Genomic DNA, 21600 nt, shown 5'->3' on the forward strand with positions numbered 1-21600 from the left:
CTTCTGGTGGAGTCTGTCGGGTTTTCGATGTAGAGTATCATGTCATCTGCGAAGAGTGAAAGTTTGACTTCCTCTTTGCCAATTCTGATGCCTTTGATTTCCTTTTGTTGCCTGATGGCTGATGCTAGGACTTCCAGCAGTATGTTAAACAACAGTGGTGAGAGTGGACATCCCTGTCGTGTTCCTGATCTCAGGGGGAAAGCTCTCAGTTCTTCTCCGTTGAGGATGATGTTAGCTGAAGGCTTCTCATAGATGGCTTTGATGATGTTTAAGTAGGTTCCTTCTACCCCGACTTTCTCTAGAGTCTTTATTAAGAAGGATGCTGTATTTTGTCAAATGCTTTTTCTGCATCTATTGACAGGATCCTATGGTTTTTATCTTTTCTTTTATTGATATGATGTATCACATTGATTGATTTGCGAATGTTGAACCAGGCCTGTAACCCAGGAATGAATCCCACTTGATCTTGGTGGATGATTCTTTTTATGTGCTACTGGATTCGATTTGCAAGGATTTTGTTGAGGATCTTTGCATCTATACATAGCACATCCTTATCATTGATGGGCACTTGGGTTCCTTCCATATCTTAGCTGTTGTAAATAATGCTGCAGTAAACATAGAGGTGTATGTATCCCTTTGAATTAGTGTTTTTGCATTCTTTGGATAAATACCCCGTAATGTGTTTTTGAGGAACCTCCATACTATTTTCCACAGTGGTACCACTAATTTGTATTTCTACCAACAGTGCAAGAGGGTTCTTTTTTCTCCACATCTTTACCAGAACATGTTGTTTCTTACATTGTTGATTTTAGCCATTCTGACAAATGTGAGGTCATTGTGGTTTTGATATGCATTTCCCCGATGATGAGAGGTGTTGAGCATATTTTCCTGTATCTGTTGGCCATCTGGATGTCTTTTTTGGAGAAATGTCTGTTTATGTGTTCTGCTCAGTTTTAAATTGGATCATTTGTGTTTTCTGGTGTTGTTTGCAGAAGTTCTTTATATATTATGGATGCTAAACTTTTGTCAGCTATCTTATTTGTAAATATCTTCTCTCATTCAGTAGATTGCCTTTTACTTTTATTGATTGTTTCCTTTTTTGCGCAAAAGCTTTTTTTTTTTTTTTTTTTTTTAATGTAGTCCCAATGGTTCATTTTTGCCTCAGGAGACTTACCTAGAAAAATGTTGCTATTGCCCATGTCAGAGAAATCACTGCCTGTGTTCTCTTCTAGGATTTTTGTGTTTTGAGGTCTCATATTCAGGTTTTTAATACCTTTAAATTTATTTTTGTGTATGTCCAGTTTCATTCTGTTGCATGTAGAAGTCCAGTTTTCTGAGCATCACAAATTAAAGAGATTTTTTATAATTGTACATTTTTGCTTCCTTTTTTGAAAACCATATAAACATGGGTTTATTTCTGGGCTCTCTATTCTGTTCCCTGCCTCTGTGTGTCTGTTTTTGTGCCAGCACCATATTGTTTTGATTCCTACAGGTTTGTAATATATCTTGAAATCTGAGATTGTAATACCTCAAGTATTGTTTTTTGACAGTTTGACTTTGACTATTCAGGGTCATCTTTTGTGGTTCCATACCAGTTTTAGGATTATTTGTTCTAGTTCTGTGAAAGATGATGTTGGTATTTTTATCAGGACTGCAATAAACCTGTGGATTGTTTTGGGTAGTAGGGACATTTTAACAATATTGGTTTTTCCACTCCTTGAGCATAGAATCTTTCCCTTTGTGCTGTCTTTAATTTCTTTCATCAGTGTTTTATACTTTTAAAAATATAGGTCTTTCACTTGCTTGGTTAAGTTTATTTTTAGGTATTATTTTTGCTGCAATTTTAAATGGGATTTGTTTTCTTAATCTCTCCTTCAGCTACTACATTATTAGTGTATAAAAATGTATTAGATTTTGTGTTATCAAATGCATTATCAATATGTATATTGATTTTGTGTCCTGTGACCTTACTGAATTCACTCATCATTTCTAGTACATTTTTGGTAGTCTTTAAGGTTTTCTATCTATATATAGTATCATGTCATCTGCAAATAGTGTCACTTTTACTTCTTCCTTACCAATTTTGATGCCTTTTATTCCTTTTTCTTCTCTGATTGCTGCAGCAAGGATTTCCAGTACTATGCTAAATAAAAGTGGTGAGAGTGGACTTGTCTTGTTCCTAATTTTAGGGAAAAAAACTCTTTAGTTTTTCACCATTGAATATGATGCTAGCTATGGGTTTTTCTATATATGGCCTTTATTATGTTCGCTATCAACCTACTTTGTTGAGGATTTTTATCATGAATGGATGTTATACTTTGTCAGATGCTTTTTCCTCATCTTTTGATTATGTGGTTTTTATCCTCTCTTGCTGATATGGTGTATCACACTGATTGATTTACAGATATTGAACTACAATTGCAGCCCAAGAATAAATACCACTTGGTTAAGGTGAATGATTTTTTAATGTATTGTTGGATTCAGTTTTGTGATATTTTTGTTGAGGATTTCTTCATTTTTATTCATCAGAGATACTGGCCTGTAGTTCTCTTTTTTTGTAGTGTCTTTTTCTGGTTTTGGTATCAGGGTAATGGCAGTCTCATAAATAAATTTGGAAGTGTTCTTTCCTCTTCTTTTTTTTGGAATAGTTTGGAATATGTATTAACTCTTTTTTAAATATTTGGTAGAATTCACCTGTGAGGTGTCTGGTTCTGGACTTCTGTTTGCTGGTTATCTTCTGATTACTGATTCTATTTCATTGCTGGTGATTGGTATTTTCAAATTTTCTGTTTCTTCCTGATTCAATTTCTGTTTTTTCCTGATTCAGTTCAATTTCTAGGAATTTATCCATTTCTTCTAGATTATCCAACTTGTTAGCATCTAATTTTTCATAATATACTTTTATAATTCTATTTTTTGATGTTCATTGTTATTTCTCTTCCTTCATTTATGATTTTATTTGAGTTCTTTCTCTCTCTCTCTCCCTCTCTCTCTCTCTTTGATGAGTCTGGCTAAAGGTTTATCATTTTTTTAAAATCTTTACAGAGAACCAGCTCCTGGTTTCATAGATCTGTTTTTTGTTTGTTTGCTTCTATTTCATTGATTTCTGCTCTCATCTTTATTATTTCCTTCCTTCTGATGGTTTGGGGTTTGTTTTTTCTTTCTATGGCTTTCCTAGGCATAAGTTTAGGTTGTTTATTTAAGATTTTTTTTGCTTCTTGATTAGGCCTTTATTGCTATAAACTTCCCTCTTAGAACAGCTTTTGCTTCATCCCAGAGATTTTGGAACATTGTGTTTTCATTTCATTTGTCTCCATGTAATTGTTTATTTCCTCTTTGATATTTTTGTTTACTCATTCATTGTTCAGTAGCATTAAATAATCCACTAAATAGCATTTTATTTAATCTCCATGTATTTGTCTTCTTTACAGATGTTTTCCTGGGTTTGATTTATAGTTTCATAGCATTATGGTCAGAAAAGATGCATAGTATGACTTTGATCTTTTTGAAATTGTTGACACTTGTTTTGTGGCCTAACAGAACCCATTCTGAACAGTGTTTCATGAGCACTTGAAATGAGTGTGTATTTTTCTATTTTAGGATGCAGTGTTCTGGGTAGATCTCTTAGATCCATCCATTCCATTGTGGCATTGAAAGCCACTGTTTCCTTGTTGATTTTCTGTGTGGATGATCTATCCATTGATGTAAGTGGGTTGTTAAAATCCTCTACTATCGGGGCGCCTGGGTGGCTTAGTCGGTTAAGCATCCGACTTTCGCTTAGGTCATGATCTTGCAGTTCGTGGGTTCGAGCCCCGCGTCGGGTTCTGTGCCGACTGCCAGCTTAGAGCCTGGAGCCTGTTTCAGTCTGTGACTCCCTTTCTCTCTGACCCTCCCCTGCTCACGCTCTCTCTCTCTCTCTCCTAGAAATAAATAAAAAACATTAAAAAAATTTTTTAAAAAATCCTCTACTATCATTGTATTACTATTGATCACTTCCCTTGTTATTAGCTGCTTTATGTATTTGGGGCTGTGATGTTGGATGTGTAAATATTTGCAGTTATTTTTATCTTCTCTTTGGATTGTTCCTTTTATGATTATATAGTGTCCTTTTTCCTTTATTAGTCTTTGATCTAAAGGCCATTTTGCCATGTGTAAGTATTACTACCCTAGCTTTCTTTTCACATCCTTTTGCATAAGCACTTTTCTATCCCTGCACTTCCAGTCGCATGTGTCTTTAGGTCTGAAGTGAGTCCTTTCTTGTAGCATATAAATGGCCCTTGCTTTTTTAATCCATTCCATCAACTCATGTCTTTTTATTGGAGCATTTAGTCCATTTATATTCAAAGTAATTATTGATAAGTTGCATTTTGTTACTTGTCTTATGGACGCTTTTGTAGTTCTCTGTTGCTTTGTTCTCTTGCTCTCTTATTGCAGTTTGCTGGCTTTCTTAGTGATATGCTTGGATTCCTGTCTATTTTTTTGCATATTTATTACCAGTGTTTGATTCATGGTTACCAATAGGTTTATATGTAACATCTTATGTATATAGCAGTCTGTGTTTAGTTGATAGCCCGTTAAGTTTGAACCCATTCTAAAAGCACTAAAATTTTACTTTTTCCAGCCCCATTTTATGAATATTGTATCTTACTCTACACCTTTTTTATTCTCTTAGGCTCTTGACTGATTTTTATAGATATACTTAATTTTACTGCTTTTTTTTTGCTTCCTGCTTTTCTTATTCTTGCTTATGATATTTCCTTTCCATTCAGAGCCCCCTTTAACATCTATTTAGGGCTGGTTTAGTGGTGATGAATTCCTTTCATTTTTGTTTGGGAAATTCTCTCCTATTTTATTTTATTTTTATTTCTTTTATTTTTTTATTTTTTAAAATATTTTTATTTATTTCTAGGAGAGAGAGAGAGAGAGAGAGAGAGCGTGAGCAGGGGAGGGTCAGAGAGAGAGGGAGTCACAGACTGAAACAAAATCCAGGCTCCGAGCTGGCAGTCAGCACAGAGCCCGACGCGGGGCTCGAACCCACGAACCGCGAGATCATGACCTAAGTGAAAATCGGACGCTTAACCGATTAAGCCACCCAGGCGCCCCAATTCTCTCCTATTTTAAAAAACAGTTAATGTTTATTTTTGAGAGAGAGAGAGAGAGAGAGAGAGAGAGAGTGAGAGAGACAGAGCAGGGGAAGGGCAGAGACAGAGAGAGACACGGAATCTGAAACAGACTCCAGGCTCTGAGCTGTCAGCACAGAGCCCAGTGCAGGGCTGAAATTCACGAACCGTGAGATCATGACCTCAGTCTAAGTCAGATGCTTAACCAATTCAGCCACTCAGGTGCCTCAAATTCTCTCTTTCTATTTTGAGTGATTATTATGTTGGATAGGATATTCTTGGCTGCAGGAATTTTTCTTTCAGAACTCTGAATATATCACCCCTTCCGTCCTATAAAATTTCTGCTGAAGAATTCAGTCTTATAGAATTTCCCTCTTATATAACTGTTTTTCTTTTGCTGCTTTTTTGCCATTTTAATTACTATGTGTCTTGGTGTGGACCTCTTTGGGTTAATTTTGTTGAGAGATCTCTGTGCCTCCTGGATCTGGATTTCTGTTTCCTTTCCCAGATTTGGGGAGTTTCTTGCTATTATTTCTTCAAATAAGTTTTCTCCCTTCTTTTCTCTCTCTTCTCTGGGATCACTATAATGAGAATGTTATTAGGTTTGATGGTGTTCCTGACAGGTTCCCTTAGTCTGTTTTCTTTTTTTAATTTAAAGTTTATTTATCTTGAGAAGCAGAGAGAGACAGCTACAGACCGAGAATGTCCATGTGATTGGAGGAGGGGCTGAGAGAAAGAGAGAGAGAATCCCAAACTGTCAGCCTGGAGTCTGGTAGCACACTGCTAGGGTTGTGGTACAACTGTGGATGGTCTTCTGCCAAGGCTATACTGGAGGAAATTCTGCACTAGATTGTGGGGCCAGGGCACATGGTACCAGCCTGGCCCCTGCCATCCGCTGAGGGAGAGGACCTGCAGCTACCTGGGAAAACTTGCCACGACTGGCAGGGTTGAGGGGGGTTGCAGATCTGACGAAGTGCACTGTGGCAGGGTGCACTGTTAGTAAGCTAGGTGGAATGTGTTGGTACTGTGCTTGATCCTGCAGGTGTCCGTGCATTTAGGTTGGGGAGTAGGGGAGGGAAATGGTGCTCAGAAGCTCTTTTGCTCTTGGAGAAGTCTCCCAAAGATCCCTGCCCCTCCAGAACATGCTCTGAGATTACTAAATTAATCTATTTCCCCGTATATGTAGGTGTTTTTCAAACTGCTGCATCTATGCTGTATCTCAGTGGGGCTGTTTGTAGAACAGGAACTCAGTCTTTTGTCCTCCCTGCTCTCCCAGAACTGAGCCCACGGATTTTTACAGTTCTAGGTGTTAAGCCCCACTGACTTGTAAGAACAAGTTACAAGTTAGGCCCCTCTAGTTTTCAAAAGCAAATGCTATGGGGATTTGTCTTTCCAATGTGAGTCCCCTGTGCCTGGGGTGCCTGGTGTGGGGACCTGTCTATTCTCCTCTCGATGCCTGCAGCATCCCTCCCTCCTGTGGATAGTCCCATGAGTTCATTTGGCTCCCGACAACATCTCCAACTTTCCTGCTCTCTTCAATGTGGCTTCTTCTCTGCATTTACCTCTGCAGAGTCTGTTCTGTCATCTTTGGGTTTGACATTTTCTAGGTTGTTTACACTGATGTGGGTGTTATCTAGTTGTATAAGTGAGCTTATGATCCTCCTACTCTGCCATCATCTCCAGAAGATGGTTCTGGTTACTCTGCAACCAGTAAATATTCTTAACTTTTAAAAATGTAAACAATTTGAAATTATATCTTTTCAACTTGCATCTATTTGAATATTAATAAAGTGAAACATCTTTTCATGATTAAAGGCCATTTATATTTCTTCATTGTAAACAGGCTGTTTGTATTCTTTTTCCACTTTTATTGCAATAAAATCTTCATTTCAGCAATCTTTTTGCACATCAAAAATAGTTCAAAATCCTTTTTACTGACTATATCTACCTTAGTATTAAACTGCTTTCTACCAAACATCCAAGATTCCTTCCATATTCAAAGACATTTCATTGCCTAAGAGAACTACTTTTTGAAGTTTCTCTACATATATGCACCAGATAGTAATTCTGTTGCCTTTTCTCTATTTTCCTTCCTAGCGGAATTCTTATACATCCTTCAAGACCCAGATCAAGGATCAGTTCATCCTCTTGACTCCACAGCCTCCACATCCTCTTGACTCTGTCAGGAAATACCTATTTTAAAAGCTGCCACATGTTATAGAGTTCACTGTTGTTCCTAATGGTCTGTCTCCCTGCTGGGCTCACAGCTTCCTGAGACATGAAATTGTAATTGATCTCTGTATTCCAGAACAGTGCCTCACACTTAGTAGGCACTGATTATCTGTTGACTGAATGAGTTCAAGATAATTCTTGTATTAATAATGTTTACAAAGTTGTGTCAGACACATAAATGTCAGAGAGTAATTTGTGTAGTAGTATTTCTTATAAAATGCTTAGCATAATATGTACAATAGAATTTTGTAGAAGTTACCTCAGATATTAAAATCTCACCAAAAGCATAGCAATGAAAGTTTTCATTTCCTGATAAAACTGAGTATGTCAAACATTTGGTTTAAAAGCTTATTTTTTCCCTGGAGACTTAAAATAATTTATTTAAATAACTGCTATTAGGTATAGTTACAATCTATAATTCAAGAAAATTTGCTTACCCTGGGAAAGAAAACTGAGAGAATTAAAACACAAAAAAATATTCATCAGCCATGTGTTTTGTAATCTGAACAGTAAGCTCTTTTATTCAAAGTCTTCTTTGTAAGTTGACCAAGATTCATTTGGATTAATCTTTTATTTTGCTTTATTTCCAAAGGACATCCATTACTTTGCACTAGATAAGGGTGAATTGGCACTAGCTGAAGTGGCAAGAAAAAGAGCTAGTGACATTGATGCAGAATCAATAACATCTGGAGTTGGTAAGAATTAATGCTGTTTTTTAAAGTGCTTTTTGTTTCAATCAATACTTATTCACTATCATTTATATTTAAGTTTGTAGGGCATGGCTGGTTAATTTGAATTACTCTCTTTGTAAAGAAAGAGACTTTTAAAAATGAATTAAGCCTGGGAAAATAATACAATATGGATATATAAGTTGGAATGGTGTTGATATAAAAGTTAATAATCACTAATCACCACTTGGCAAAAAGTCAAAAGTACACTGTTCTTTTCCTGAGATTTTTGAGGAAGAGTTTATTATCATCACTGCTGTTATTAATATTAGCCAACACAGAAACTTCTATAATCCTTTATTTGTACACATAGGCATGTCAGATGTATTTTGAGATATCAAAAGAATTCTGTCTTATACAAAGTATTTCACATGGGATTTTAAGCTTAATGGATGATTTGTTTTAATTTAGAAGCCACTAGTCATTTTACAGTATAGTCTTCCAAAGAAGACAAATCAGAAGCCAAAACTTTAATCTAAAGGTACATTCAAAAGTTTATAATATAGAGAAATGATAGTTTTAAAAACTATTTTAATACAAACATAAGTTTCCTTTCCAACACTCAGTAATGTGACTCAATATGGAAGTAGTGACCTCTGGACATTCCAATTCCTATTCTTCCTGGTATTTACTATTCCTAGATTAGGTAAAGGACCCTGAGGATTGTAACAGAGTTCATTTCTTTGTGGAACTCCTGTGAAACAAGTAAGTTTTAATATATTCCCACTTCATAAATTGCTTCAAATTATTACAAGCTTCTCCACTGATTGATCATCTTTGTTTTTATAATGCTGTTTGCAGCCAAAAGGAAGAACTGTTAGCTTCTAACAGTGGAGGCCATTTTTGCATTTTAGAGCTATTTAAAGTTAGTAAGCCTAAAAAGGAATGTGAAGAAATTATCACAAAATTTCTGAAAAGTAAAGAAACTCCACTAGTCACCAAAATGCTTCCTGTGCCCTGTATACTCTTTGATTAGATTACTGTGGCCAGCTGAAACTTCTTAGCCAAAGAACTTGATGTTGTTCCCTTTTGAGTCCTGTGTCATTTCTAGCAAATTATCTTTCTTCTTTGAAACCCTGTTCCTCCCCACTTCTCAGCCTTTTTTCAGGCCTCACCCTTTGACCTCTATTAGTTCCCCCTGACAAAGATACAATTCAGTAACAACACTTAACTATAAAGAAGTGAACATCTCAGATTGTTCTACTTCACTTTTATTCTAGAAAACTGGGGTGACTCCCCCTCACAATTCCAAAAGTAATTACAAAGCATCTATAATTTCTTCATTGTAGTTTTCATCTACTTTTCCTATATAGCCCACATCACACTGGGGAGAGCTAATTTTCTCAGATTCTGTCAACTTAATTCAACTATGCTCCCTCAGACTTTTCGGCAAACAGAAAATAATTAAGTTTGGGGCGCCTGGGTGGCTTAGTCGGTTAAGCGTCCGACTTTCGCTTAGGTCATGATCTCGCGGTTCATGGGTTCGAGCCCCGCGTCGGGCTCTGTGCTGACTGCCAGCTCAGAGCCTGGAGCCTGTTTCAGTCTGTGACTCCCTTTCTCTCTGACCCTCCCCTGCTCACGCTGTCTCTCTCTCTCTCCTAGAAATAAATAAAACATTAAAGAAAAAAAAAGAAAATAATTAAGTTTTTGGCTTGCAAAAGTGTTCTTTGATGCAAGAGGGTAAATTATGTAAAATATCAAGAATATTTAAGTATAAGTAGTTCAGTCTACATGGAAGAGTGTAAAAAATTTATCACATGCAGTAGCTGTCAACATAAGTAAAAGAGTTGCCAAAGGAGAAGTTGAATAATAATAATCTCAACAATTTGAAAATTTTTAAATTTTTTATTCTAGTATAGCATGCAAACAGAAAAGCACACAAATCATAAATATAAAACTCAATGAATTTTCACAAAGTAGACATATCCTGGGGCACCTGGGTGGCTCAGGTCATGATCTCGTAGTTCCTGAGTTTGAGCCCTGTGTTGGGCTGTGTGCTAACAGCTCAGAGCCTAGAGCTTGCTTCAGATTCTGTGTCTCCTCCCTCTGTTCCTCCCCAGCTCACACTGTCTCTCTCTCAAAAATAAACAAACATTAAAAGAAAAAAAACCCAACAAAGTAAACACATCCTTGTAACCATTATCCAGACCAAGTAACGTACGTTACCAGGATCACACAAGCCCTCTCCTATACATTTTTAGATACTATAGTCCAGCCCAACTTCTTTACTATGACACTATATATTAGCTCTACCTTTCTTTCAAATTTTAAATAATTGGAATATATATTATTCTTTTGTATTTGGGTTCTTTTATTCAACTTTGTGAGGATCTTTTATATTTATATTGTATATAATTGTAATTCATTCTTACTACTATTTAATAGTATTCCAATATATGAGCATATACAAGTTTATTCATTCTATGCCAGATACTTGAGTTCTTTCAAGTTTGGGGCTTATTGTGAATAGTGTTGCTGTGAACATACTTGTGTTTGTCTTTTAACAGATATATACACAGGGATGTGCTTAAAAGTGGATTTGCTGGAACACAGGATATATTCATATGCTCAGCTTTAGTAGTATGGAAGATGAAAATGTATTCCTCTGTCCTTCAAGGTTTTTCCAGCTGGACTGAAAATCACCTTTTCATAAGACTGATTAATAGAAACTCAACCAAGTTTAAATAATATATATACTTCCTGTGTACAGGGAAGAGATCCAGGAAAACTGAGTAACTCACCAAAATAGCTGAAGCCATCACCTTAAATACCATCTCCATCTAAAAACAAAAGATAATGTTGTAGGTAGAGAGTCAGTTATGGGAGGTTACCAGGACCAGAAAAAGCATAGTTAAAAAAAAAAAAAAGCAGATTTAATAAGTCCATGCCTTCTCCACTGTAAGTGTCTAGACATTTAAGAGTCATCCCCTTCTCCCTGATACTGAGGGAGACACTCTTACAAATGGAGATTTCCTTTACACATGTAAATACCTCCTAAGGAAGGGAAACTTGGGTTTCAGAGATTTTCTGTGTGTACTGTTTCTTAATAAAATAACTAGATTAGAATAATCAATATGCCAAAGATGCATATCTTTTTTTTCAAATTTACATATATAAGTATATATAAATATATAAAATAAAGTTTTAATTTAAGTGCCAGTTAACATACAGTGTAATATTAGTTTCAGGTGCACAAAATAATGATTCAGCACTTCCATACATCACCCAGTGCTCATACAGCAAGCACACTCTTTAATCCCCATCACCTGTTTAACCCATCCTTCTATCCACCTCTCTCCTGGTAACCATCAGTTCTTTATAGTTAAGAGCTGGTTTCTTGATTTGCCACTCTTTTTTCCCTCTCTGCTCATTTGTTTTGTTTTTTAAATTCTACATAGTGAAATTCTACAAAGTGAAATCATATGCTATTTGTCTTTCTCTGATTAATTTATTTTGCTTAGCACAATACTCTAGCTCTATCCATGTCTTTGCAAATGGCAAGATTTCGCCCTTTTTTATGGCTGAGTAATAGTCCATTTTATATGTATATAACACCATTTCAACACCACTAACTTCTGCTTTTTGTTTTTTAGATTGCATATATAAGTGAAATCATATGGTATTTATCTTTCTATGTGTGAGTTAGTTCACTAAGCATAATATCCTCTAGGTCCATCCATGCTGTCTCAAATGGCAAGATCTCACTCTTTTTTATGATTAATATTCCTGTGTGTGTGTGTATGCCACATTAGCATTGTCCATTCATCTACCAAAACACGCTGTATTATTTCCCTATCTTGGCTGCTGTAAATGCTGCAATACACAGGAGTGCATATATTTTTTCAGATTAGTGTTTTAATTTTCCTTTGGTAAATACCAAGTAGTGGGATACTGATTGTATGGTATTTTTAACTTTTTGAGAAACATCCATAGTTTTTCCACAGTGGCTACATTTTACAATCCCACCAAGAGTGCATAAAGGTTCCTTTATCTCTACATCCTTGCAAACACTTATTTCTTGTCATTTTGATTAAAGCCATTCTTACAGTAATACCTCATTGTGGTTTTGATGGCATATTCCTGCTAATTAGTAATGTTTAGGTCCATTTCATGTACCTGTTGGCCATCTGTTTGTCTTCTTTAGAAGAAGGTATATTAATGAAGGTACTCTTCCCATTTTTTAATTGGATTGTTTGATGGAGGGATTTTTTTTTGGTGGGCTGTATACATTCTTAATACATTTTGAATATTAACTCCTTAGTAGATGCATCATTGCAAATATCTAATCTCATTCAGTAGATTGCTTTTTATTTTGTGGATGATTTCCTTTGCTGTGCAATAGCTTTTTATTTTGGTGTAGTCCAGTCTGTTTTTGCTTTTTTTTTTCCCTTGCCTGAAGAGACAAGTTGAGAAAGATATTGCTAAGGTTGATGGTCAAAGAAATGATTACCAGTGTTTTCTTCTAACTGTTTTTATAGTTTTAGGTTTAACATTTAGGTCTTTAATCCAATTTAAACTTATTTTTTTGGTATGGTGTAAGAAGGTAGTCCAGTTTCATCCTGTTGCATGTAGCTGTCCTGTTTTCCTAGCACTGTTGTTGAAGACACTATCTTTTCTCCACTGTATATTCTTGCCTCTTGTTGAAGATTAATTGACCATATATGTGTGGGTTTATTTCTGGGCTGTCTATTCTGTGTCATGGATTGTATATCTTTCTTGTGTCAGTATTATAGTGTTTTGATTTCTTACAGCTTTATAGTAGATCTTGAAATCTGGGATTGTGACACCTCTAGCTTTGTTCTTAGGACTGCTTTGGCTACCTGGGACCTTTTGTGAATCCATACCAATGTGGATTATTTGTTCTAGTGCTGTGCAAAAAAGCTGTTGATATTGATGGGGATTATACTGAAACTGTATTTTGCTTTGGGTATAACAGTACATTTGACAGTATCAGTTCTTCCAATCCATGAACATGGAATATCTCCATTTTCTGTGTCACCTTCAGTTTCTTTCAGTGTTTTATAGTTTTCAGAGTACAGATCTTTTACCTCCTTGCTTAAGTTTCTTTATACATACAGTATTTCTTTAACTGTCATTTTTTAAAAATTTCACTTTCTGCTACTTATTAGTGTATAAAATGCATCTGATTTCTATGTATAATTTATGTCCTGCAACTTTACTGAATTCACTTATCATTGCTAGTAGTTTTTTGGTGGAGTCTTTAGGGTTTTGTAATATCATCTGTAAATGGTGACATTTTACCTTCTTCGTTACCAGTTTGGAGGCCTTTTATTTCTTTTTCTTGACTGACTTCTGTGTCTGTGATCAGTACAGTGTTCAAGAAAGTGGTGAGAGTAGACATCCTAATTCATTTGTGATCTTAAAGCAAAAGCTTTCAGCCTTTCACCATTATGATTAGCTGTGGGTTTTCATATATGGTATTTATTAAGTTGTGGTATATTCTCTGTAAGCCCATGTTGTTGAAAGTTATTATAAGAAACATGTTGAATTTTGTCATATGCTTTTTTACATCTATTGAGATAATCATATGATCTTTATCCTTAATCTTAGATTTTCTACTGCTTCCTGATTTCAGAAGACTTTATGTTTCTAGGAATTTATCCATTTCTTCTAGGTTGTCCAATTTGTTGGCATATAATTATTCACAGTAGTCTCATAATCTTTTGTATTTCTGTAGTATTGTGGTACATCTTTCATTTCTAAATTTATTTATTTGGATCCTCTTTCTTTTTCTGATGAGTCTGTCTAAAAGTTTATCAATTTCGTTGCTCTTTTCAGAGAACCAGCTCTTGGTTTCATTGACCTGTTTTTTTATTTTTTATTTTTTGTCTCTGCTTTATATTTTTCTCATCTGATCTCTATTATTTCCTTCCTTCTACTCATCTTAGGTTTTGTTCTTTTTTAGTTCCTTCTAGTTGTAAATTAAACTGTTTGAAATATTTCTCGTTTCTTGATGACTCTCAGTATCAATATAAATTTCCCTCTTAGAACTGTTTTCATTGCATTTCAGTGGTTGTTAACCATTGTCTTTTCATTTTCATTTAGTTCCATATTTTTATTTACTCTTTTTTTTGTTGTTGTTGTTGTTGTTGACCAATTGTTTTGTAGCATGTGTTGTTTAACCTCCACATATTGGTGTTTTTCCAGTTTTTTTCTTGATCAATTTCTAGCTTCATGGTGTTGTGGTCAGAAAAGATGGATATATCAACCTTCTTATATTCCTTGAGATTTATTTTGTGGCCTAATTTATAATCTATCAGAAAATGTTCTGGGATAGATTACACTAAAAAATTATGTGTATTATGTTGGTTTTGAGTGTAATGTTCTGTCTATATTTGTTAAGTCCACCTGGTCTAATTTGTTTTCTATTTATTTTTTTTAATCTGTATTTATTTTTGAGAGACAGACTGTGAGTGGGGGAAGGAACAGAGAGTGGGAGACACAGAATATGAAGCAAGCCCCAGTCTCTGAGCTGTCACTGAGCCTAGAGCCTGCTTTGGATACTGTGTCCCCTCTCCTCTGCCTCCCACCCCCATCCCTGCACACACTCTGTTTCTCTGCTTCAAAAATGAATAAACATTAAAGGAAAAAATTAGGACTCTGTTTCTTGCTTTGCCTCTTCTCCCCCCCCCGTTCATTTGTTTTATTAAATTCCACATGAGTGCAACTGTGCTATTTGTCCTTCACTGACCTATTTCACTTAGCATAATACTCACTACCTCCATACACATCATTGCAATTGGCAAGATTTCATTCTTTTTTTTTTATGGCTGAGTAATATTCCGTTGTATTGACATATACCAACTCTTATTTTCCGTTCATTAGACATTTGGGTTTATTCCCTAATTTGAGTATTGTTGATAATGCTGCTATAAACATCGGGCGCATGTACTCCTTCAAATTAGTATTATTGTATCCTCTGGGTAAATACCTAGTAGTTCACCTGCTGGACTGTATTTTTAACTTTTTTTTCTGTTTAATATATGTATACTTTTTATTTTCTTTTTCTTTCATAGTTTATTGTCAAGTTGGATTCCATATAACACCCAGTGCTCATCCCAACAAGTGCCCTCCTCCATGTGCATCACCCCCTTCCCCTCAGCATGAGCGCTCAGTTTGTTCTCAGTACTCAAGAGTCTCTCATGGTTTGCCTCCCTCCTTCTTCCCAACTATTTTTCCCCTTCTTCTCCCCCATGGTCCTCCATTAAGTTTCTCCTAATCCTCCCATGAATGGAAATATATGGCATCTGTCTTTTTTTGCCTGATTTATTTCGCTCAGCATAACACCCTCAGGTTCCATCCATGTCGCTACACATGGCCAAATTTCATTCTTTCTCATGGCCATGTAGTATTCCATTGTATAGATATACCACATCTTCTTGATCCATTCGTTAGTTGATGGACATTTAGGCTCTTTCCATGTTTTGGCTATTGTTGAGAGTGCTGCTATGAACATTGGGGTACATGTGCACCTATGCATCAGCACTTCTGTATCCCTTGGGTCAATTACTAGCAGTGCTATTGCTGGGTCATAGGAGTGTTCTATTGTTAATTGTTTGAGGAACCTCCACACTGTTTTCCAGAGGGGCTGCACCAATTTACATTCCCATCAACAGTGTAGGAGGGTGCCCGTTTCTCCACATCCTCAGCAGCATCTATAGTCTCCTGATTTATTCCTTTTAGCCACTCTGACCGGCGTGAGGTGGTATGTCAGTTTGGATTTGATTTGTATTTCCCTGATGACACTGAACACTGTTTCACGTGTCTGTTGGCCATCTGGATGTCCTCTTTGGAGAAGTATCTGTTCATGTCTTCTGTCTACTTCTTCACTGGATTATTTGTTTTCTGGGTGTGGAATTTGGTGAGTTCCTTACAGATTTTGGATACTAGCCCTTTATCTGATATGTCATTTGCAACTATCTTTTCCTATTCCGTCAGTTGCCTATTGGTTTTATGGATTGTTTCCTTTGCTCTGCAGAAGCTTTTTATCTTGATGAGGTCCCAGTAGTTCATTCTGGCTCTTGAGTCCCTTGCCTTAGGGATTTGTCAAGTAAGAAACTGCGGCAGTTGAGGTCAAAGAGGATTTTTCCTGCTTTCTCTTCTAGGGTTTTGATCGTTTCCTGTCTCATATTCAGGTCCTTTATCCACTTTGAGTTTATTTTTGTGTATGGTGTGAGACAGTGATCTAGTTTCATTCTTCTGCATGTTGTTGTCCAGTTCTGCCAGCACCATCTGTTAAAGAGGCTGTCTTTTTTCCATTGGATAGTGTTTCCCAATTGTCAAATATTAGTTGGCCATACATTTGTGGGTCTAATTCTGAGTTCTCTATTCTATTCCATTGGACTGTGTGTCTCTTTTTATGCCAATATCATATGGTCTTGATGATTACAGCTTTTTAGTAGAGGCTAAAGTCTGAGACAGGGATGCCTCCCATTTTGGTTTTCTTCTTCAATATTACTTTGGCTATTCAGAGTCTTTTGTGGTTCCATACAAATTTTAGGATAGTTTGTTCTAGTTTTATGAAGTATGCTGGTGCAATTTTGATTGGGATTGCATTGAATGTGTAGATTGCTTTGGGTAGTAATGGCATTTTAACAATATTTATTCTTGCGACCCATGAGCATGGAATGTTTTCCCAATTCTTTGTGTCTAATTCAATTTCCTTCATAAATTTTCTATAGTTTTCATTCATATAGATCTCTTATATCTTTGGTTAGGTTTATTCCTAGGTATTTTATGGTTTTTTGTGCAATTGTGAATGGGATCGGGTTCTTGATTTCTCTTTCTGTTGCTTCATTTTTGGTGTATAAAAATGCATATGATTTCTGTACGTTGATTTTGTACCCTGCGATTTTGCTGAATTTATGGATCAGTTCTTGTAGGCTTCTGGTGGAGTCTCTCAGGTTTTCTATGTAGACTATCATGTCGTCTGCGAAAAGTGAAAGTTTGACTTCTTATTTGCCAATTCTGATGCCTTTTATTTCCTTTTGTTGTCTGACTGCTGATGCTAGGACTTCCAACACTATGTTAAACATCAGTGGTGAAAGTGGACATCCCTGTCGTGTTCCTGATCTCAGGGGAATGCTCTCAGTTTTTCCCCGTTGAGGATGATAGTAACAGTGGGCTTCTCATAGATGGCTTTTATAATGTTTAAGTAAGTTCCTTTTATCCCGACTTTCTCTAGAGTCTTTATTAAGAAGGGATGCTGTTATCTTGTCAGATGCTTTTTCTGCATCTATCGACAAGGTCATATGGTTTTTATCTTTTCTTTTATTAATGTGATGTATCACGTTGATTGATTTGCTAAATTGGACCAGCCCTGTAACCCAGGGATGAATCCCACTTGATCATGGTGGATAATTCCTATTATATGCTGTTGAACTCGATTTGCAAGTATCTTGTTGAGGATTTTTGCATCTGTATTCATCAAGGATATTGGCCTGTAGTTCTCTTTTTTTGCTGGGTCTCTGGCTTGGGAATCAAAGTGATGCTGGCTTTGTAGAATGAGTCTAGAAGTTTTCCTTCCATTTCTGTTTTTTTTGGAATAGCTTGAGAAGAATGGGTATTAACTCTGATTTAAATGTCTGGTAGAATTCCCCAGGGAAGCCATCTGGCCCAGGGCTCTCATTTGTTAGGAGATTTTTGATAACAGATTAAAGTTCTTTACTAGTTATGGGTCTGTTCAGATTTTCTATTTCTTCCTATGTGAACATTGGTAGTGCGTGTGTGTTTAGGAATTTGTCCATATCTTCTAAGTTGTCCAATTTGTTGGCATATAATTTTTCATAGTATTCCATGACTGCTTGTATTTCTGATGGACTGGTTGTAATAATTCCATTTTCATTTATGATTTTGTCTATTTGAGTGCTCTCTTTTCTTTTTGAGAAGCCTGGCTAGAGGTTTGTCGATTTTATTTTTTCAAAAAACCAACTCTTGGTTTCATTGATCTGTTCTACTCTTTGTCTAGATTGTATATTGTTTATTTCTGCCCTGATTTTTATTATTTCTCTTCTTCTGTTGGGGTTGGGGTGCTCTTGTTGCTCTACCTCTAGTTCCTTTAGGTGTGCTGCTAGATTTTGTGTTTGTGTTTTTTCTAGTTTCTTGAAAAAGGCCTGGATTGCACTGTACTTTCCTCTTAGGACTGCCTTTTCTGCATCCCAGAGAGTTTGGATTGTTGTATTTTCATTTTCATTTGTTTCCATATGTTTTTTAGTTTCTTCTCTAATTGCCTGATTGGCCCATTCATTATTTAGTAGGGCGTTCTTTAACCTCCATGTTTTTGGAGGTTTTCCAGTCTTCTTCCTGTGGTTGACTTCCAAGTTTCATAGCATTGTGATCTGAAAGTGTGCATGGTATGATCTTAATTCTTTTATAAAGCTTTATGACCCAGTATGTGATCTATTTTGGAGAAATGTCCCATGCGCACTTGAGAAGAAAGTGAATTCCATAGCGTCGGAGTGTAGAGTTCTAAATATATCTGTCAGACCCATCTGGTCCAATGTGTCATTCAAGTCCATTGGTTCTTTAGTGATTTTCTGTCTAGTTGATCTATCCTTTGCTGTTAGTGGAGTATTAAAGTCCCCTGCTATTATTAGAAACAATCCATAAGATTCTTTCTGCTTGTGATTGTTTTACGTATTTGGGTGCTCCTGTATTCGTTGCATAGACATTTATAATTGTTAGCTCTTCCTGATGGATAGACCTTGTAATTATCATACAATGCCCTTCTTCATCCCTTGTTACTGCCTTTACTTTAAAGTCCAGTCTGTCTGAGTATGGCTACTCCAGCTCTCTTTTGACTTCCAGTAGCATGATATATATTTCTCCATCCCCTTATTCAATCTGAAGATGTCCTCAAGTCTAAAATGAGTCTCTTGTAGACAGCAAATAGATGGATATTGTTTTATCCAAAATGCTACCCTATGTCTTTTATTGGAGCATTGAGTCCATTTACATTCAGTGTTATTCTCGAAAATTATGGGTTTAGAGTCATAGTGTTCTCTGTAGGATTCCTGCTTGCACTGGTGTCTCTGGTACCTTGTGTTCCTTGCAACATCTCTCTCATAGAGTCCTCCTCAGGATTTCTTGCAGGGCTGGTTTAGTGGTGATGAATTCTTTCCATTTTTGTTTATTTGGGAAGACCTTTTTCTCTCCTTCTATTCTGAATGACAGGCTTGCTGGATTGAGGATTCTTGGCTGCATATTTTTTCTGTTCATCACATTTCAAGATTCCCTGCCATTCCTTTCTGGCCTGCCAAGTTTCAGTAGATAGGTCTGTAACCACTCTGATAGGTCTTCCTTTGTATGTTAGGGCCCTTTTTTCCCTAGCTGCTTTCAGAATTCTCTCTTTGTCCTTATATTTTGCCAGTTTCACTGTGATATATCGTGCAGAAGATGGATTCAAGTTACATCTGAGGGGAATTCTCTATGCTTTAACTTTTTGAGGAAACTCCATTATGTTTTCCAGAGTAGCTACACCAGTTTGCATTTCCACCAACAAAGACAGTGTTTTCTTATTAATATTCTGTGTGGATGTTCTATCCTTGGATGTAAGATATTAATTTCCCTCAGATTATGTATTACTGTCATCGTCTCTCAGTATGTCTCTTAAATGTTTCCTTTATGTAGTTAGGTCCTCTAATGTTGGATCCATACGTAGGTACAATTGTTATATCCTCTGGTTAGATGGATCCCTTTATCATTATGAACTACTGTTATTTGTTTCATGATGCAGTCTTTTTTTTAAAGACTATTTTGTCTGATATAAGTATTGGTACCCTGGCTTTTTTTTTTTTTGTTCCGTTTACATGATACGTTTTTCCATTTCTGTATTTTCAGTCCATATGTGTCTTTCAGTCTCATGTTCGTCTCTTTTAGGCAGCATCTGAGTCCTTTTTTTTTTTAATCCATTCCACAAGCTGGTGTCTTTTGATTTGTGCATTTAGAACATTTACATTTATATTTATTATTGATAGCTATATATTTATTGCCATTTTGTTAATTATATTCTGGATTTTTATCTCTGTTTATTCCTCTTCTCTTTGCAACTGATAATTCTCTTCAGGGTAATGCTTGTCATTCATTGTTTCTTGAGTCTTTAATATAGGCATGAGTTTGTGGTTACTATGAGGTTCATATATAATACCCTATGTGTATAGCAGCCTGTATTAAGTTCATGGTTACAAGTTCAAACACACTCTAAAAGCAATATTTTACTGATCCCTTCCATGTTTTGTTATTAGATATTAAATTTTTTAAATTCATATCTTGTAATTATGGCCTTTTATTTGCCACTTAAAGAAGTCTAACATTTCCTGTAAGGTTAGCTTAGTGGTCATGAACTTTTTAAAACTTTTGTTTGTTTGGAAAACTCTCCACAATTTTGAATACCTTGCTTGATGGAGTATTGTTGGTTTCAGGTTTTTCCTTTCTAGCACTTTGAATATATGATGCCACTCCCTTCTGACCTGCAGAGTTTCTGCTGAAAAATCAGCTGTTAGCTTTGTGGAGTCCCTTGTATATAACTGTTTCCTCTTCTCTTGTTTCCTTTAAAATTCTCTAATCTTTGACATTTTAAATGTTATATGTTATGGTGTGGATCTCCTTGGGTCCATGTTGTTTGGAACTCTGTGCTTTCTGAACCTGGTTATCTGTTTCTTTTCCTGGGTTACAGAAGTTTTCATCTATTTCTTCAAATAAGTTTTCTACCCCTTTCTCTCTGTTCTCCTTCTGGAACCCCAATCCTGTGAATCTTTGTTCACTTGATATTATCCAAGAGATCCATTAACCTAAGCTCATTTATTAAAATTCTTTTATTCTTTATGTTGTTTAGATTGGGTGCTTTCCATTATTCTGTCTTCCAGATCACTGATCCATTCTTCTACATCCATAAAACCATTGAGTCCGTCCAGTATATTTTTTATTTCAGTTACTGTATTCAACTCTAATTGATTCTTTTCATATTTTCCATCTCTTGTTGCAGATCTTACTTGGTTCATCCATCTTCTCTTCAGTAGAGTGAACATCTTTACTGTCATTACTTTAAATTCTTTATTGACCATAATGCTTATGTGTTTCTTACATTTTCTTCTGAAGTTTTTATCTTGGTCTCTCATTTTGGCTGGGTTTCTGTAACTGTTCCTATCTTGTGTATGGTTGTATCCTGTGTAGGCTGTGTGTGCCTGGTAACTTTGGTTCACCAAAGGAATTCTGGCTTTAAGTGTTTATTGAATATAATTAACAGTTTCAGATGTACTATATAGTTATTAAAGAATTACATACATTATGGAATGATAAACATGGTGTCATCATGCAAACTTACTACAATATTAGCCATTATAATTCCTTAATACTTTTCATCCCTGTGACTTGTTTTGCAACTGGAAGTTTGTAGTTCTTTTTTTTTTTTTTTTTAATGTTTTTATTTATTTCTAGGAGAGAGAGAGACAGTGTGAGCAGGGGAGGGTCAGAGAGAGAGGGAGTCACAGACTGAAACAGGC

General features: G+C 35.9%; 1 protein-coding gene across 4 annotated transcripts in view; it reads left to right on the forward strand.

Annotated features, from left to right (window-relative positions):
• Nucleotides 1-21600, forward strand: part of LOC120239070 (WD repeat containing planar cell polarity effector) — a 415126-nt gene that overhangs the window by 257756 nt on the left and 135770 nt on the right. For 3 of the 4 annotated variants that reach the window (XM_039243175.1, XM_039243174.1, XM_039243176.1), the window contains one exon: nucleotides 7945-8047. In XM_039243175.1, coding sequence (XP_039099106.1) covers nucleotides 7945-8047 — 103 coding nt within the window. Of the gene's footprint in view, nucleotides 1-7944; nucleotides 8048-10587; nucleotides 10667-21600 lie in introns of those variants that run through there. The other variant, XM_039243177.1, reaches the window with a different exon arrangement.

This window comes from Hyaena hyaena, unplaced genomic scaffold, assembly GCF_003009895.1.
Source record: "Hyaena hyaena isolate Hyena2069 unplaced genomic scaffold, ASM300989v1 scaffold_224, whole genome shotgun sequence".
In the NCBI taxonomy this organism is placed as follows: Eukaryota; Metazoa; Chordata; class Mammalia; order Carnivora; family Hyaenidae; genus Hyaena; species Hyaena hyaena.